Source organism: Cyprinodon tularosa, unplaced genomic scaffold (genome assembly GCF_016077235.1).
Source record: "Cyprinodon tularosa strain WSP-4 unplaced genomic scaffold, ASM1607723v1 ctg729, whole genome shotgun sequence".
NCBI classification, from domain to species: domain Eukaryota; kingdom Metazoa; phylum Chordata; class Actinopteri; order Cyprinodontiformes; family Cyprinodontidae; genus Cyprinodon; species Cyprinodon tularosa.
The window spans coordinates 873,230-892,474 of record NW_024039484.1 but is presented as its reverse complement, the minus strand read 5'-3'; the positions used below and the strand labels follow the sequence as shown (position 1 = coordinate 892,474).

The 19,245-nt window shown below is 40.1% G+C and overlaps 1 protein-coding gene across 4 annotated transcripts; it reads right to left on the bottom strand.

Annotated features, from left to right (window-relative positions):
- Positions 1 to 132: 132 nt before the first annotated feature.
- On the bottom strand, positions 133 to 18,623 carry brpf3a (bromodomain and PHD finger containing, 3a). 4 transcript variants are annotated; one of them, XM_038269410.1, is made up of 13 exons: positions 18,229 to 18,623; positions 15,399 to 16,919; positions 15,103 to 15,259; positions 10,716 to 10,844; positions 10,358 to 10,486; positions 9,952 to 10,270; positions 8,830 to 9,156; positions 4,937 to 5,482; positions 4,774 to 4,858; positions 2,730 to 2,812; positions 2,523 to 2,620; positions 2,293 to 2,447; positions 133 to 2,206 (listed from the first exon to the last, which is right to left on the bottom strand). In XM_038269410.1, exons 2-13 carry the CDS (start codon positions 16,898 to 16,900, stop codon positions 2,023 to 2,025), a joined length of 3,714 nt encoding a protein of 1,237 aa, XP_038125338.1. In that variant the 5' UTR covers positions 16,901 to 16,919; positions 18,229 to 18,623; the 3' UTR covers positions 133 to 2,022. The 4 variants fall into 4 exon arrangements, with proteins under 4 accessions (XP_038125338.1, XP_038125340.1, XP_038125337.1 ...); XM_038269412.1 differs by having other exon boundaries at positions 9,952 to 10,264; positions 18,229 to 18,621; XM_038269409.1 differs by having other exon boundaries at positions 10,716 to 10,847; positions 18,229 to 18,619.
- Positions 18,624 to 19,245: the final 622 nt, after the last annotated feature.

Sequence of the window (19,245 nt, the reverse complement as noted above, 5' to 3'; positions counted from 1 at the left end):
GCAATGGTTTGGATCAAAGCTTCTGGGCTCATGCACAGCTTTAAAGTTTGTATCTGTTAAAAAATCTATTTGGGTAAATGACTTATAAACTTAGAAATAAATAAATAAAAGGTCAATCAAAAGCAACAGAAGAATTACTTTCAAACAGCATTTATTCCTGTGAGAAAATATTGTCCTAGACAGACAATAGATCTTGCAGAACATTTTAAAGGACAAGATTAAAAAATCTGCCACTGAGAATGATCAAAAAGAAAAAAATCTGTAGGCTACTGCCTACAGGCGTATACCACCATGTCTCCATTTTCCTCAGACATGTTGGTAAACACCAACACTACTATAAAGAGCTACTCAGCTTCATACATAAATCTTTTTAATAATTCAGTTTTTAAATAACTCCCTCTATGGCAACACATAAATTAAATTCTATACTTGATTTTTGCATTCCTTAAATTACTTCCTGTAAGCGAATATAAACATACATTTACATATTTACAAAACTATACACATGCACTTTTACCACACAGATTGTATACATGTATAAGCTGTACATTAACAGACAACAGTAGGTTTTGCCACACATATTCTTCCATATATATATATATATATATATATATATATATATATATGGCTCCAGGAAACACCGTTCGTGTAGGTTTTTCTTTTCCAAAAATTAGACCATTTGTGCTTTTCGAGTCATTCCAGCCAGATTTAGAAAGAAAAGTTTCTCAGTGGGTTTTTTTTTCACCTCTGCAGGGGTATCTGCACCGACAGCTCTCAATCTACTAACATATTAACAGTTTCACAATATGGAAAATAATCAAACACCAAAACAGTTTCACCAACGGCATGTGTAAACGTGTAAAAAAATGTTGGCACTGTCCTTTTGGAAGAAAACATTTGGGTAGGTATTAAAGACTTCTATGGCAAAAAAAAAAAACTAAAATATAACAGACTGAGCTTGAAGAGAAAAAATAATCTAAAGTTGACTTTGAATTAATGGAAAAGTTTGGTAACTTCTGTTTGAAACCAGATATTTGCATACGCTCCCATCGTACCGTTCAGAAAAGAGGATAGGTCCTGTTTCCTAGAGACCAGCATGTCAACAAATAGAAGAAAAGCAAAATGACCAAAAGATGCTGAATTAAGCTGGTAGAATTATGTCAGAAAATCAAGTACTTTACAAACATTCCTGAAAGGTCAAACAGAGGGGAAGAAGCCAAACTTCTAATCTGAAGATATACTTTGATCTGATAATACAAAAACAACCATTGGTATATATGCAGGGAAAAGAGTCGCAGAGCAAATCTGAGAACAAGACATAGTAAGATGGTGGACATGTGCATGGGTGTTTGTTTGTATCAGGAGGGCATAAACATAACTGAATGAATCTAAGGAAGGAACATCATTTAGAAATATTGAACAACTCGTCAGGCATCAGCCACAATTTTAAAGCTTGGATCGTTCAAACCGAATCCAAACTATTGAAATAGTTATAGTATGGGTTACTTTAAAATCCTATGGTCTATAAAGTAACTAACTTCCTCTCAATATAGAACGTTTTTTTTAAACTGTATGTAAATATCTGGTCTTAACGGTGTGTTTAAAAGAAAAAAAATCCAGGTTTAAACATGTTAAGGTGAAACTTCATACTTCATTAAACACAGTGACATTTCGAGAGCAAATACAATCTAAATATGTTTCGAACCATAAACAATTCCTTCAACAATAAACCATCACATGCCTCCGTCACTTTGGGCCTGATTCACAAACTTCATAAGAACACACAGCAACAAGTGGTTGTGGAAAACACCTTTTGAAAATTCTACATAGAAAATAAATAAACTAATTTATGAAAACACACAGAACCTTTTCTTCATAAATTTTGAAACCAAGCAACATTTTTCTTTGCAAAAAAAACTTCAAATACTATCACTATTTACTCCTTTAAGAACTTTTAAGGAAGCCTCTGTAAATTTCTACAGACGGCTAATTTAGAATGATAAAATCTTTTTAAAATATGCTCTATATAAAATTGGAGGGAGTAAAGTTAACATTTCTTCTCACATGGGTTAAATGCACCATGGCGCGGTCGTACGCAGTGTGAACAGACTTCCGAACGCTGGGTTTCTTGCCCTCCATCAGGCGTAGTTTGTCTACAGTGTCATCCATTCCCAGAGGCAGTAGTTTGTTTCGAGGCAGCCACTGCCTGTAAAACACAGATCGTTTTAGAACCTACCCTTCTGAATTCAGGCTGAAGGATCCAGGGTTTTAGTACGGTGTCAAATATCTTACCAAGTTCTCTTTGTGTCAAAGAAAAGCACTAAGAAGAGCTCGTGGCCTTCGTCAGTGTGTCTCCATTCACCCAGTTTGAGGACCTCCCCAGGAGGCACAGGGATGGGGATGCCATTATGTAGGAGTCCTTCCTGAGGCATGTCAGGATCAACAATCTGGAATAAAGACAAGGGTCATGAACCGGCTGTAAATATGAACTCCTGTCGGTACACAAATAACTTTGGTCTCACCATTGCTGGATATGAGGGGTATCCTCTACTTTTGGCCCAAACGAGGTCCAGCGGTGAAAGTTTGGTCTTCCTATCTAAAGAAAGAAGTGTGGACTTTCCTGTGAACAAGATGCTTTATTAGTACCGCTAATCACTGAAAGCAGAAAAGATGTGAATTTATTAAAGCTGCATTACATGCTACCATATTGATCTCAACATGATACACACCAGAATTGGAGATGTCTCCATTTTCTTTGTTGGGAACCTTAGCCAAAGCTGGCTTACCTCGACTACGTTTGGGAGGACAAGTGCTACAGATGATAGGACAGAGTGAAGCAGTAAAGATGTGTCATTTTCATCTTTAAGCTAAAATGTTTGTTGTTGTTTTTTTTTAATCGTCGTTTCCTAACCACTACTGTAAACCACGTTCTCCCCTTAGGGACAGAAAAAGTGAACTAATAAAAAAAAGGAAACGATTGTTTCAAAGAATCTTCCTAAAAAATCTTTACTTTGAGAAGACATGATCCCTCTGCTGAAAGTAAAGGTTTTGAAAGGATCTCCACATTAATAAGCTTTCTGGGATTAATATAACCTGACAACAGCCAGATGCATGTCTAGCTCCGCCTAGCTCCACTCACATACATCTGGGAACCTGCTCATTGAAAGTGATTTCCCCAACCGAATTTATGGTCTGTCCAATCAGGACGCAGGGCGGATGTGTCCTGGAGGGGAGAAGCGACCGTGAGATTCCAACAACAATGGCGGCTCGTATTGAGGAAGCAAGCGTTAGCATTGATGCTGCTATTTCTTCTGTGTTGTCCAATCTATCTGATATTGTTTCATTAAAAGAACATCAGAGAACGGCTTTGAAGGCTTTTGTTGGTGGAAACGATGTTTTCGCCCTTCTCCCGACCGGATTTGGCAAGAGCTTGATCTACCAAATGGCTCCTCCTCTCACAGCGTCACGGGTTAGCTTCGGTGTGAGTGGTTGAAATAGCACGTCAATAAAGATGACAGACAAGTGGCTTATCCAATCATATGCAAGGAGTTTTGATAAGGCCCAGCCTTCAGTAAAGGCAATTCCTATGGCGGGTTCCCAGATGTATGTGAGTGGAGCTAGGCGGAGCGAGACATGCATCTGGCTGTTGTCAGGTTAGGATTAATAAGCTTTCGGCTAAAAAACATAAGGCAAAAATGATTGATAACAAACATGTTACAGGGGCGTCTGATATTTACAGGTAGCATTTCTATTTTTCACACATATAACAGAAACCTTGTTTTCTTAAAAAAATAACAGTTTCAATAAATTCCTTATCGAATAGTAAAAAAAATACAAATTTTTTTATGGTAACTGTGGTAAATAAACCAAGTTCAAACTGTGAGTGTTTCAACAACAAAATCATAATTAATAGATGAGTTGTGGATCCATTTGTCATTCATCTATGGGATTATTACAGCGATTACATGGAAGTAGGGATGGTTTGGTGATGAAGACAAAAAAAAAAATTTCCTGCCACTCTATTGTTTAGCTTTTAAAAACCTTTAACTAATATGCTGGGAAAAGTACCAGAGTTTTCCTTAAAGGTACAGTGGAGGATGTTCTTTTTTTAGGTGGATCATCAAAATAAGTGTTCCTCCTGTGACATGTTTACGTAAGGCCTTACTATGTGCTCGTCCCCATTTTCACTTACCAGTGGTGAGTCATGGTCTGACATAGTGGAAATATTGCAAATCTTTTGGAAAGTAAGCTTGTATGAGCGATGCAAACAGCAACTTTTAAACAGAGCGTGCACGAGGAGAAATGGGCTCGTCCACGTTCTCGCATGCATTTATTAGACGTTTCCTCTGGGAAGCTGGTACAGGGTTGTGCATGTGAATTATTTTTTTGGACAGGGCGGGCCTGTTCAAAAATTTTACGAAAATCCTCCACTATACCTTTATGGAGTATAAAGAAAGACAAAGAGGCCACTTCCCCACCTATTGCTATACCTTGGTGGTAAACCTTTCCTTCTAGATAATAATATGAATTTTGGCCAGCACACTGAGCTGTAAGTGTTGACTACCTGAGACAAAAGTCTAATTATCAAACTACAAAGTTAAGCAAGTGTTTACTACAGCAGAAAATAGAGGAAAAAAACCTGAGCTGAGAAGATATTTCAATAAATTCTATTAATGTGCTTTTACCATGTATTTCTGTTTTATTCAAGGCACCTAATGTTGCTTTGTTGACCTCTATACTGGGACTAATTTAATTCTGATGCCTTATACTCACGTTAGGTTCGGGTCATCACCATCATCCTCCTCATCGTCCGCAACATCACCTTGCTTTCCAGACGTGTGCTTTCCATTAGTCAGGGCTAGCAAAACCAAAAATTAAAGCTAGACAAGCTGGACCTTTTAATAAGCCTCATGTATAGAATACAAGGATCCCTTACCTTCATCTTTGGAGGGTGCAGGAGGTTTATCGTGTTCGCTCTCCGAGCTGGGACCTCTGGACCTCAGATGGTGTGAGGAAGGAGACGAGGGGGAAGGGGACGCGTTAGGAGTAGGAGGTAAGGTGGTGATGTTGACACTGGGGGAACTGGGATGAACAGCAGTGCTGTCCAGCCCGTTAGTTTTCTCATTAGAGGTTTTGCCATTTTGCCACTGGGAGGACTTGTTTTTTCGCGCCCCGTTTTTAGCTTTCTTAAACAAAACAGACGTGCGACGGCCAACTCCAATTAGGGGTAGAGTTGGAGGCGTGCCGAGTGGCGTGACCTCGTGAACAGCTTCTGGTTGTGAAGACGGCGTTTCACCAACTTCAGCCTCATCTTCACCTTGGCCTTTGCTCCCACTGCGCGAGGACCTCTGACGCTTGTAGGAGCGCCCCGGTGACCTTTGCCCTCCTGTTACAATGCCCAGAACAGGAGGTTCCAGAGGAGCATCTCCTGGTAGAGGCGATGACACCGGACAGGTGAGCTCAAGCACAGGTGGAGAGTCATCTGTGTCAAGGAGAAATTGATAATGGCGCATTTATTCTTCATCCAAATTCTCCACCATCAACTGGTTTGACATTCAGTAATCTGACCTTTTGCACACCTTTCAGTCTTTGGATCAAAGTTGAAAAGGCTCTTCACCAAAGAAAATGTCAACATTAAACAATTAAAGTAACATAATTATTAGTTTTCGCCTCCCCTGAAAAGGGAGCCTGAATTTCTAACCATTTTTTTTTTCCACTTGTATTTTATTTTTTTTTTTTAATTAAATAATTACAAACAGTAAAACACAGAACATTTGGTCAGTGGTCTTAAATATACATTAACCACTTTCCCCAAAGGTCCTCATATTTTGCTTGTCACAACCCTATTATAAAGTTCTTTCCCTACTGTTGATGTCTGTGGCGTATTTACCTGTATGGTGTTAATATTTGTACCATTTATGTTAGATGGCTTTTTATTTTGCTGCTGCCAACATTTTAAAAATATAAATGTATTTTTTTTCATCCCTGGTCCTATTATATGATCAAAACATAACGCCAGTGTTGTTTTTTGAAATGCAGTATTCCAACATCTTCCTAATAATGGGACACGTTGTGACACTACCAGAAGATAAATGTAATTCCCACATCCTGCTCTCTGCACGGTTTCCAGCACAGTTGAAGCAATGGCAGCGAAAACTTATTTAATCTTTGGAGAAATAAAATATTGGTCTACATTTTCTTTTAATTCCTAGAGATAATAGTAGTTACTTGAGGTTTACAAATACTGTACCATATGTCATTACTTATGTCATTTATCCCAGACAGACAGCCTTGAGGTTTTTACGAAAACATCTTTATAAAATGTTGATATCCCTTAACTACTTCTGCTTTAATATGCATCACTTAATATGTGTGTAACTGCATTTCTTTTCACCTAGAAGGTTGTAGGGATAATTATCATTGATGATGTGTGAGTTTGTTACACCTTAATGTTAGCTGCCTGTTACGTTTCAGAACTGATGTTTTCCACAATCGTTTATCTAGATAAAACAGTTCCTCTGTCTGGATATACAGTTATAATCTTCATTCTCTACGAGGCAAAGATTTGGAAATAGAATGAGAGCAGTGTCCTTCAGCTAAGAACGAAGTGTAATATTTTGATAAGGCTGGAGCCATGGATGTCCACTCATCTGCTAACGTGTCTGATGTAATGATGCAGGAGACTGGAGATGTATAAAATGCCGCAGCTGCCATTCTGTAAACTCTAAACAACTTCTCTGCTCTGAGTAAGATTACAATTTCTATCAGAATCTGTTGTCATGTCTCCTGGTTATTTAATACGTATAAGTTATAAAGTGTTATTTGAAGAGTTCGTCCTAAGTGATCTCTTTTCAGGAAAAACATCCAGAGAGATAGAGCTTTAAGGTGCATACACGGAGCCTATCTTTAACAAGGTATTGCCTTATCTCTTTTAAATAGTGGCCCTGTCTCTGAAGGTAAATGTAAAAATCCTGATATCTAAATCATATTATCTCTGTAGAGTTTGCAACATGCACTTTGGCCTTTCTGGGAACATGTATTTAGAACGTTAAATCCTTCAATTGCCCATTCCTTAAATTAAGAATATGCACTACTTGGTTTAAGATTTGTGTCACAAACCAACCAGGAGAATATCTGATTTCTTTCTCCATCTCAAATTTTCTTACTATTTTAAATGGAACCTCCAAGGTTTAGTTTAAGGTGAATCTAGTAATAGAGTCCAGTTTATTTTTATCAAACACCTTATTTACAATCATACATTATACATGATTTATTTGTAAGATTTCTATAATTTTCAATATTATTTTGAAGTCAGAATCACACCAATGAATTATAGGCTTGAGCTGTGCTGCATAGAAATATTCTTCTAAATTGGGTATTGCCAATCTGCCCTCATCTTTAGGTCTTTTATGTGTTCAGAAACTAGTTCTAAGTTTATCCCCATTCAAAATCAATCCAAACATTTTTTTGTCCCCCTCTATTAATGGATTACTTGGTACTGGCATTGACAAAGACAGAAACAAGTATAGGATTGTAAGCAGCACATTCATCCTGATATTCATCTCTGTGTTTTAGTATATTTATGTACTTAATTATCTATATTTTTTTCATACAACTTCATGAGGTTATATATAATTTGGATTCCCAAGTATTTAATTAACTTTTTATTCCACTTGAATTTAAATTGCTGTATCAGGAATAGAGAGGGACTTTCATCAAAGTGGAGCACCTACGTTTTCTTGATATTTAATTTATAACCCATAAGGTGTTCTTAATAAGCAAGTAAAGCTATTCATTTAGGTAAACATTTTTTCTGGGTCTGCTAATATTATTAGCACGCCATCTGCAAACAAAAAGATTTTAATTTCTGCATCTCTGGGCAAAAAGCTAAATAAAAATAGAAAACAAGGTTGGAAACAAACAGCAAGATGCCTCACAGATCTTTCCAATCTAAACTAATTTGTGTGAATACCATTTATCTTTATTTTCTAAGAAGCCTGATTGATTTTCGTTTATGAGTCTCAAATGTCATGAATCTGTTTGAGGCGATTGCTGTGTATATCTTGTAGTCACAGTTTAATATTGATATAGGTCTATAACTTTCGCAATAATCCATATTGTTGCCCTCCTTTTCCAACCATTCTTGAATTTCATTTGCGGGCTGCACAGATTATTGGAAATGGTCCTTGGGATTACTTTGAGTACCCCTTTTTCAAGCTCCCCTTTTAATGACATCACAAGGAGTTGGTTGTGATTTTATAAATATATTCTTTCACATCATCAATTTGTATCTTAAGTTTTAGTATTAGATTTCAAAAAATGAATTAGAATTGTTTTTATAATCTATTTCTCTCATTTTTCTAAAAAAGTACATAGTGAAGACTCAGGCTGGGCAATGGAATATAAATATATATTTTCCATTTAAAAAAAGTATTTTAAAGCATATAAAAATTTTAAAGTCAATATTACCATTTACTTGGGAAGAAAAATATTGCAGCCCAATAGTATTATTGTAACAAGAAGGTTTTGGGTTCAATTCCCAGCTTTGGGTCTTTCTGCATGTAGCTTGCATGCTCTTTATATGCATGAATGGTTTCTCTCTGGTACTCCAGCTTCCTCCCATAATATGCAGTCTAAATTGCCCTTAGGTGCGTGCATGGCTGTATTTTTATGTGATGCCCAGGTGTTTTCACCCACAGACTGCTGGAGTTAGGCACCAGCCCCCAATGACTCTCGTAGATAAGAGGCAGAAGATGAAGGGACGTTTTTTTTTTATTTTATACCAACCCTAAAATAGGTAGGAGAAAAGTAGAACAAAGAAAAACCTACCTGACCCAGAGTTTGGCAAATCAGATAAAGGCTCACTATCCACCTCCATCTTGTCTTTTTTCTTTATCTTTTCCTTCTGTTCTTTCTTCTTCTCTTTCACCTCCTCCTCATCTTCGTCCTCATTATTTCCATTAACAGCATGAACATGTTGCTGCTGACTCATCTTCTGCCTCAGAGCGTTAATCTCCCGGCGTAGCAGCCGGATGCGTTTTGTGCGGCCGCCGCTGGTACGCATGGAGGTGACCATGTCAAGTTTTTCAAGTAAGGCCTTCAGCTGCTCTTCTGTAGTCAAGTGCAGTCTGTTTTCTGGGTCCAGGAGAGAGTCAACTGTGGAGAGACAAAGGAAAAAGCAGGTTAACAGGGTTAGGGTCAGTCAGATGTTTACATACCCTCATGACAGAAAGTCATTCTTTTCCACCTTTAAAATATTGTTTGATTTTTGAGAAAAAGAAAAATGGGCACACAAGTTTAAATCCTACAGACATAGGGTCAAAGTTTTCAAAATCTGAACTTTTTTTTTTTTGGGCCATATAGTGACGCTTAAAAGTATAATATTCTTGCCTCAAATGACCTTAAAATGTACTTTTGTAGAACAAAGGCAACAAAAAAATGAACTTCTAACTTAATACTCCCACGGAAGCTACTGCTGCCGCGGTGCATGCTGGGACAGCTGTCAATCTTGAGAACGGACAAGTCTGCCCTGATGCATGCTGGGTAAAGAGGAAGAGGCGAGAACAACATCCGGGGACTTTGTCCGTTCTCAGTCTTGTGTTCTTGTGAATTGGAACAGTACTAGGGCTGAGGCTGATGACATTTCATGAGCATACGATCACATGAAATGCAGAAGTACACATTTCTAAAAATGGCCAAAACCTCTGAAATATTACTCTTGATGGACATGTATTAATGTGACCTGATGCATAAACCTTTTACGTTGTGTGACTCAGAGAAAAAAAAATCCTAAGAAACAAATAGTTCGTATTTTTAGGTTAAACAATTCAACTTTAAAAATGGCTGGTTAAAAACATCAATGCTCACAATGAATGCATGTATATTTCTAAGCAGCATAGTATATTTAGTGCATTTAGAGAAAGAATACATAGATCTCAGTTTTCATCTCACCATCCTCCCATGTGCACTGACGGAAGCCATGTTTGTTTGGTGCCTCCGGCAGATGCATGCCAGTGCTGGGGTCAAGGCCGATGCTCTGATACTGCCTCTGAGCATGGCGGAGGATGGCTCCCCCCACTTCCCTTAGCTGTAAGGCCGTTTTGTGGAACAAGGTGTCCTTGGAGTTATATTTGAGGCAATTTGAAATCATGAGCTCGAAGTCTTTCTCTAGGTCTGCAACGGAGCAGTAGGCGTGTCCCTCCAGTTTGCTTCGCATTGTTGAGAAATCCATGGGTTCGGATATAAATTCGAGGTAATCTGGGACCTCAGTATAAAATTCAAAATAAAAATGTTAGCTGGTCGTACTCACAGGTAATAGTGCTGCTAAAACAAATGTGTATTGAGGAACTCCACCAACCTCTGACAGATTGACTGGCTGAGAGAAGATGTTGGCTGCATCCTTCTCCTGTAGCTGCTCCAAAGTGGATCGTAGAAGCACCTGCGCAGGTGTCAGAGTCATTTCAAGGGCAGCCTGTTGGATCTTCATCTGATGAGGATATAAACACATAAGAAAGATCAGAGGTATTCCAAAGGGATTTATTAAACAATAAATATACATTTTTGTTACAAGATAAAAAGTATATTATTTTTTACAAGTATTTTTTGTTATATGCAAAAGCTGATTATTATAAAGTAGAAAACTGAGAAATACATTCTTTGACTAATATCTTGCCTATTCCACCAAGTGTTGCAAAAATGCACCCCTCCTCATTTACCTCTTCTCTTTTAAGCCTCTCTCTCTTGCGGATGAGTTCTACTAGAAGTCGAGCTCTTTCCAGGTCTTGTCTTAATTTCTGCCAGTACCGTAACTCCTCTCTTGCAGCACTTAGCTTCTCGTCCGGCTCCTTCTGAACATCAAAGTAAAGGCCACAAAATGTTGTTGCATTTATACGTATAAATCACATCTACAACATTTGTAAGAGACAGTGACAAAATTTATTAAGGGATACTGATTCCGATACCACTAAATAAAATCATCCGCAAGCAAGATTTAGGAAGATAAACATATTTTGGAGCAGAAACCAGGAGGCCCATGACAACCAATGAGCTACAGGGATCAACAACTTAGCTGGAGGATTTTCTTGAGAACCAAAACCAACCTTTATATCCAACAGTGAAAAGGAAAAAAAGGCCTTTAATGCAAAACAAAAATTAGATGACTGGTTAATTGATTTGTAACATTATTGTGAGAAAGTTTTTTTTTTTTTTGCGCACAAGGCCCAACCCTGTGTGGTGGAAAAACTTAACAAATGAAGAGGTTATATTTCAACCATGCTGTAAATACACATTTTTTCAGCACAAACAGGTCAAATTGGAGACAGATGGAGCTAAATACGGAGTAATATTGGGAGAAAACTTGTTAGACCAACAAAGAACTCAGGCAAAGCCTAATCTTCCAGCAGGGGCAACTATTCCTAACATACAGCCACAGGTTAAATACAGTGGTTTACATCAGTTATATCCAAAGGGAGCTCTAAAGGCTAATGATCTGAATTAGCAGGCCTCTGCAGGGCTACAGTAGGTGACAATATAAGGAGGTATTTCCATAAATTTACTCAGCTGTGTTGGAGCAAGAATACATCAAAGACCTGCAAAACCAACGACTGGATTTGGACGCCCTTAGTTTATATCAAAGAAGATTGATGTGCTAGAATTTCCTGACTAAAGTCCTGACTGCAATCAATTGTGAATATAATCGATGCTTAAAAACGCTTTCTGTCCAACCTGTCTGGGCTTGAGCTACTTTTCAAAAAACAATGGAAGCAAATTCATGTTTTTAGATGTGTAGAGCACCCCTTTGTGTTTGACTTGGTTTACTGGAGGTGGAAGGAGAAGCTGAAACAACTCGCATCATACGGTTCAGCTTATTATGTTCGCCTTACAACTGGGAGTATATTTAAAGGAATAGTACACCCAAAACATGATTAGCCTATTAGCCGATTAGAAATATGAAAGCCTTTTTCAACTCATGTTTGTAAGTCTTTTTGTTATTTAAAGGAAATGAAAATAAAAAAACAAATACAATTTTTCCATCTGTGAGCACCTACACTGTGTCCAGCGGGTGTCCCAAGCAACCACCTGGACACAATTCTTACTAAAATGTTCAGAAATAAATGACGCTGTCATCGCACTGCAAGTCCTCTGGTTAAAGGAATAGTACACCCAAAACATGATTAGCCTTCATTTTCTACTCACCTCCATGCTGAACAACACTCTGGAGTACTTTTTTGATATCTCAAATGCATCTGGAGATCTGGGAGGCTTCTTGCTGTCTGCTGACATTCAAATAATGGAGGTCCATGGCGCCCGAGACAGAAAGGTCCATAAAAGTCCACAAAAACGTGTCAATATTCCTCCATACTGCTCGTCCAATGTAATCCAAGTGTCCTGAGTGGGTAGCATCCAGAATTTACTCGAAACGAAGTCATTTAGAATGTTTTTAGAGCATAAACAGTAGTGTATAGGATTTCCTAATAGCGCCCCCATGCGCGCTCACGATTCTACGGAAGCCGGCAGACCAAACCGGAAGAAAGTGCGCATTCAGCGTCTGGTCTGCCGATAATGCAAGCGTAGAAGAAGAAATGTGCTGTTTACCTGTGCAAAGAAAGAAACAACGAAAGAAAAATGTCTGAGGACTTCAGTGTTGAGGAAGAGCATGAGTTCTTTGCCGAGCTGAATGCGCTGGTTTGGTCTGCCGGCTTCCGTAGAATCGCGAGCGCGCATGGGGGCGCTATTAGGTAATCCTATACACTACTGTTTATGCTCTAAAAACATTCTAAATGACTTCGTTTCGAGTAAATTCTGGATGCTACCCACTCAGGACACTTGGATTACATTGGACGAGCAGTATGGAGGAATATTGACACGTTTTTGTGGACTTTTATGGACCTTTCTGTCTCGGGCGCCATGGACCTCCATTATTTGAATGTCAGCAGACAGCAAGAAGCCTCCCAGATCTCCAGATGCATTTGAGATATCAAAAAAGTACTCCAGAGTGTTGTTCAGCATGGAGGTGAGTAGAAAATGAAGGCTAATCATGTTTTGGGTGTACTATTCCTTTAAGCCCATATAGTCCATTTCTATAGTGATCTAATACACTAATGAGCCTGTGTTGCCATACGAGGCATATATAAGACTTTTTTCTTCGATTAATTTGATTCTGATAGGTGCAATTTAATTTAAAGATACAACTTTTGCTAGTAATCAGCCAGAAACAGGGAAACAGGTGTTTTTTAGAGACGAGCATGCCTAAAGGACAAGGGATGCAAGTCTCGGCAGGATTGTGCCTCTCAGCTTAACCCCAGCACTCACTTTATCCCTCTCTGCCAAAGTTTTCTCTCTCTTATCATCGAAAACAAATCAAATCTAACTTCTTAGGGTTTCTGAGCAAATTTTAAGTCTGATTAAGATTGAGAAGCAGGCACAGGACAAAAACACACACACAGGTACACTATATTGCCAAAAGTATTTGCTCACCCATCCAAATTATTGGAATCAGGTGTTCCAATCACTTCCATGGCCACAGGTGTATAAATTCAAGCACCTAGGCATGCAGACTGTTTTTACAAACATTTGTGAAAGAATGGGTCGCTCTCAGGAGCTCAGTGAATTCCAGCGTGGAACTGTGATAGGATGCCACCTGTGCAACAAATCCAGTCGTGAAATTTCCTCGCTCCTAAATATTCCACAGTCAACTGTCAGCTGTATTATAAGAAAATGGAAGTGTTTGGGAACGACAGCAACTCAGCCACGAAGTGGTAGGCCACGTAAACTGACGGAGCGGGGTCAGCGGATGCTGACGCGCATAGTGCGAAGAGGTCGCCAACTTTCTGCAGAGTCAATCACTACAGACCTCCAAACTTCATGTGGCCTTCAGATTAGCTCAAGAACAGTGCGCAGAGAGCTTCATGGAATGGGTTTCCATGGTCGAGCAGCTGCATCCAAGCCATACATCACCAAGTGCAATGCAAAGCGTCGGATGCGGTGGTGTAAAGCACGCCGCCACTGGACTCTAGAGCAGTGGAGACGCGTTCTCTGGAGTGACGAATCGCGCTTCTCCATCTGGCAATCTGATGGACGGGTCTGGGTTTGGCGGTTGCCAGGAGAACGGTACTTGTCTGACTGCATTATGCCAAGTGTAAAGTTTGGTGGAGGGGGGATTATGGTGTGGGGTTGTTTTTCAGGAGCTGGGCTTGGCCCCTTAGTTCCAGTGAAAGGAACTCTGAATGCTTCAGCATCCCAAGACATTTTGGACAATTCCATGCTCCCAACTTTGTGGGAACAGTTTGGAGCTGGCCCCTTCCTCTTCCAACATGACTGTGCACCAGTGCACAAAGCAAGGTCCATAAAGACATGGATGACAGAGTCTGGTGTGGATGAACTTGACTGGCCTGCACAGAGTCCTGACCTCAACCCGATAGAACACCTTTGGGATGAATTAGAGCGGAGACTGAGAGCCAGGCCTTCTCGTCCAACATCAGTGTGCGACCTCACAAATGCGCTTCTGGAAGAATGGTCAAAAATTCCCATAAACACACTCCTAAACCTTGTGGACAGCCTTCCCAGAAGAGTTGAAGCTGTTCTAGCTGCAAAGGGTGGACCGACGTCATATTGAACCCTATGGATTAGGAACGGGATGTCACTTAAGCTCATATGTGAGTCAAGGCAGGTGAGCAAATACTTTTGGCAATATAGTGTATATTATGAGAGTTAAGTTTCCAAATCAATCTTTAGAGACTTTTTGTTGAGGCTTGACTGAGTGTCTTTTTTACACTGGCTGCACCTGAAAATCCTCAGGATCCTGTTGTGGATCTTGTGTGCAACTTTATTGCAATTTAATTTAAACTCAGTAAAATTTTTATTTCCACATGTGTTATGACGAAAGCCTTGTTTTAACTGCAGTGTTTACATTATTTGTTGCTATGATGAGCGTTTCAGTTAAATAAATAGAAGTTTAGGAAAAAGTTTATGTATTATGGAATCAGCAATGTGTTTTGTATTATTCAAACCATTTGATTATGTTGGAAAGTAGTGTGGGACCGTGCTTCGTCTACTGCGTCCTCTTGTCCATCTGAAGCCAAAATACTAGACAGATGTTCTCACCTGCTCTGCAGTCTTGTGAGTCTGCAGGTGGGAATGAAGTCGGCGTATTAAAGGCATCCCATTTCGTGACTGTCTTTTCAGTAACCAATAATTATGAAGTCTCTGCATGAACTGATTTTTCCTCTGTACTTCGACTCCCGTGCAGATCTTGTTTAGCCTGTGGTGAACAATGTTACATAAAAAAAAGAGTGATTATATGTTTTTGGGCTAGATGACACATCTGAGTGTAAAAACACTTCAGAGATAATGGATTAGAACGAAAGAAGATGGAAGCGCATTAATAAACAATGTCCAACCTGTGAGAGGGGATCTGAGGCACAAGCAGCACAGGAAGATTGGAGCGGCGTGACGACCCCGACCCTTTAGTGTTCTTCTTCTTCTGGCCTTTGGTCAGCTTTTTGTTGGTTGGTGAAGGCGGGCTCTGAGTATATGACCTCTGTCCACGACTGCCCCTTCCCCCGACCAGCCTTCCTTCCACAGACTCATCCCCTGACCCATCCTGACGAGACCCAACAGGGGAATGATTCTCGCAGAAAGCAGTCTTCTTCACAGAGAAAGTGGTGCCATTGACACCAGTCTCTCGAACCGGGTCTATTTTCATATACAGACCAGCCTTCTGGGCACAGGTAACATGAAAAGCCCTGTAACAGTTTGCTTTGTGGCACTGAATGGAAGCTCCCCTGCCTTTTTGTTTACAGAGGTAGCAAGTGAGCTTCCAGCGAGCTGGAGGGATGTTCTTCACTCCCTCAACTGGCTCCAAGAACACCGTGTTTGCAAAGCAAACCTCTGGGATCCATATGGCACAGACAACATGCGCCCATCGACCGTCACTCGTCTGTTTGAAGGCACCTCCTCGGTTGGGACAGAGTACACAATCTACAGGGCGGGAGGGGGACTGCAGGCAGCAGCGGCACAGCCACTGGCCTTCAGGTACGTAGGGTACACCGTAGCATTCCTGGTGAACCGCCAAGTTGCAGATGTCACAGAACAGGATGACGTTACTGTTCAAACACTCATCATCCAGGCAAACGCAGCAGAAGGCATCCTCATCGACAGCGTTCTGGGATAAAGCTTGGCTGCGGGACTCCAGAATGGACTCCCTCTCCAGGCGATCGATGAGCAGTTCGAAGGTGCCTGGAGACACAGACGCGTGGCCATCAGATACCCTCTTTTGGTTCACCATCTCCAGCCAAGCCAGGTCCTCCTCGTCCATGTCGTACTCAGCCACATTGTCCTGCTCCTCCCCAGACCTTTCTATGAACCGATAATAGGCTGCTGGTAGAGGAGGCGCTTCACAGGGAGAAACTGACCTCAGCTCACGGAAGGTGGGCTCAGGCAGAGGGCTTTGGTGAGATGGGTGCTGGAAAGAAGGGGTGGATCCCGTATGGTGCTGTGAGGCAGACCGCTGGTTTTGCTGAGATGTGTTTTTGCCACTCCTCCTGCTCTTATTGTTAGAGGGTTTCCTCCACGGTCTGTTTTTACCTTGGGTTTGCTCGCTGTTCTCTTTGTTGCTGTTGCACTCTGAAATGTCCTGAGCCATCATCTCATCCTCTGTAATGACTGGCAGAGGATCTGTGATGTTAATCCGATGGAGCCTTCCATCCAGATCAACCTCCACAATTTTCTGGGCCTGAGCATACGTCAGAGTCTCCCTGGATGGAGAGAGCTGTAGTCTATAAGGCGAGGGAGGCCTTGGTTGACCAGACTGCCTGCCTCTTCCTCTCCCTCTGCCTCGACCCCTTCCCATGTTGCGTCCTCTAGCAGTCGTTTCACATTCCCACCTGTTAAGCTGCCGCATTAGACTTTTCTCCCTCTTTCTAAAACACAAAAAGAAAGAATGCCACGATTCAAGTTGCAGCAAGAAAAAAATATATACTGATGTTCTTCTTTTAAAAATTATTCTATTTAAAATAATTGCAGCTGCTGGTGGTTGTGTAAAAAGAATTGAAATAGTTTTTTTTTGTATTGAAGAAACATTTCATCTTAAAACAATCTAATTCTGGTACAGTCATCCAGAAGGGTAAAATACCATTCCAAAAAAATATAGTTTTTAAAAATAATGGCCATCAATAGTTGTTAAAACCTGGTGTTTTAAAGATTAAATGATTCAATTTACTCTAATAAAGTTACCATGGCCTTTGAAGGAGGCATCACTGATCCTCTAACTCTTCATGTTTGCTTTTTAATAGTATAAAATAAGTTTGTTTTTACCAAGCATTAAATCCTCCAAAATCTGTCTGACTTGGAGATATATAAAGATGTCTTTCTTTCCTAAATAAGGCAAGATCGTATGCTTACTACCTTATGTTTATGAGTTGAAAAAATTGTCATTATATTTTTATATATTTTATAAAAAATATAATGTTTTATAAATATATAAAATGTATATCTAATAAAAATTTTGCTACATACAGATAATAAGCAGTTAGAATTCAAATATGTGTATTATTTATTTGTCTTTAGTAATTTAAAAGTTACATTTTCTCTAGAACAATTTAATATCTGGGCGAAAGGAGCTCGGGTCTGGTGCCTTGCTCTGTAATAACACAGCTTGTCACCTCAACCAACCTTGCTGCACAAACAAAAATACGGCATACTACTGCTTGCATGCGTTTATAACTCAGCTCTCTCCCTATTGGTCCATCTAAAGACTCTGTAACGCGGCTCGACGTCTCAGTGACCAATCACAGGGAAGCACACTGTTTTTTGTTTTTTTTCCTTCTTGTTGCTGTGCATAGTTAGGTTGTGAGTGCTAAATACCAACCCGAGAAGCTAACATCTGTCAGCCATTTTAGGCTCACGACAGCAGAGACAGCGCCTGTTTTGCAAGTTCATTAGCAGCCCAATTATAGATTCCAACTGCAAGCAAAGAGCAGGTGCTTTTTACAGCACCGTGCCTCAATGCATTAACTAACAGCATGCATATAGTAGAACATGATAAAGAACAGAACAACGTTTCGGTTAGTTCTTTGTGCTTCAGACCCTTGCAAAATGTTGTCTCTATCCGTCTCTAAGATGATAACGTTGTTCGGTTGGACATGACACACGGATATAGTGGGGGAAAAAACGGCATTTATTCTAAATGGTGCTGAATATGCTGTGAAAATTATTACCCGCCTGGCTTACCTTGATGAACCGCCCTCTGCAGTGCCAGTGAAGGGAAGGGAAAAACTGCACCTGGCTAAATGTCAGCTAGTGACAGACTCCGACCGAGGCGGACATGCTAGCCGTTAGCAGCGTCATCTTTAATGCTCCGCTTCTCCGCCGCCGCGCCGCTACAGCACACCAACCCGACCCGGTTTCATTGGTGCGACTTCAGCCTTTGGAACGACGGCGGTTGGAAAGTCCGAGACTGCAAAATCTCGAAGATATCAATTTAAAGTACCTAGGATGAGGCTAAATATTCAGTCAAGATGGCTTGAAAATACACCCCTTTAGGAGAAAAAAATTACATCGGCCAATTGTCGGTCGCCGCTTTACCTCGCACGCGACGCGCACCGGTTAACGGTTGGTCCGCGAGACCAAGCGGGCTCATCGGATCTTTCGTGGAACACATCACAGATAAAAGCGATGAGAAAAGCAACGGGAAGGGTGCTGCGCGCCCTCTGGTCTCATCTACTTCCACTGCCACCTTACTACACACCTAATGCACCCATACAATGCATCTATACGGCATCTGTGGACTCTTATCTATCTGTGTGCAGCGGGATATTTTATTTTTCTTTATAGTAATGAATATATATAGCAAGATTTCTATGATTGTTTTCAAATGATTCAATATTAATAAAAGAAAAGAATATATGTTTATGTGTACTTTTGCTTTGGCGATATGTTTAAAACTACCTGGCCGTTTTTTTCTTTTAATGAGTTTATTTGACAGGGAGAGTGAGCATTAATAAACATATCTATAAATGTACCAGAATGACCATTAGCAGCCAGTTTCCCCTTGTCTCTGACAGATATTAAAATTATGGTTAAAAAACATATAGTGTAAGACTAAAATATATATATATATATATAACATGCAATAATTCATTGAATTAGTGCTGACAGGATCTACCTATCAAGTATGAACATTAGGATGTACCAGCTGTTCTGCTGCCATCAACACCTTTGTTTATAGATGTTGGAGATCAGCCTGTT

What these genes read in the sequence shown, in the direction of transcription:
- brpf3a (XM_038269409.1), bottom strand. Translation starts at nt 16,900, where the DNA reads ATGCGGCAGCTTAACAGGTGGGAATGTGAAACGACTGCTAGAGGACGC. An exon ending in AGCCAGTCAATCTGTCAGAG is followed by an intron (nt 10,271 to 10,357) that starts GTTGGTGGAGTT and finishes TTTGAATTTTAT; the next exon opens with ACTGAGGTCCCAGATTACCT. An exon ending in TTTGACACAAAGAGAACTTG is followed by an intron (nt 2,207 to 2,292) that starts GTAAGATATTTG and finishes TGTGTTTTACAG; the next exon opens with GCAGTGGCTGCCTCGAAACA.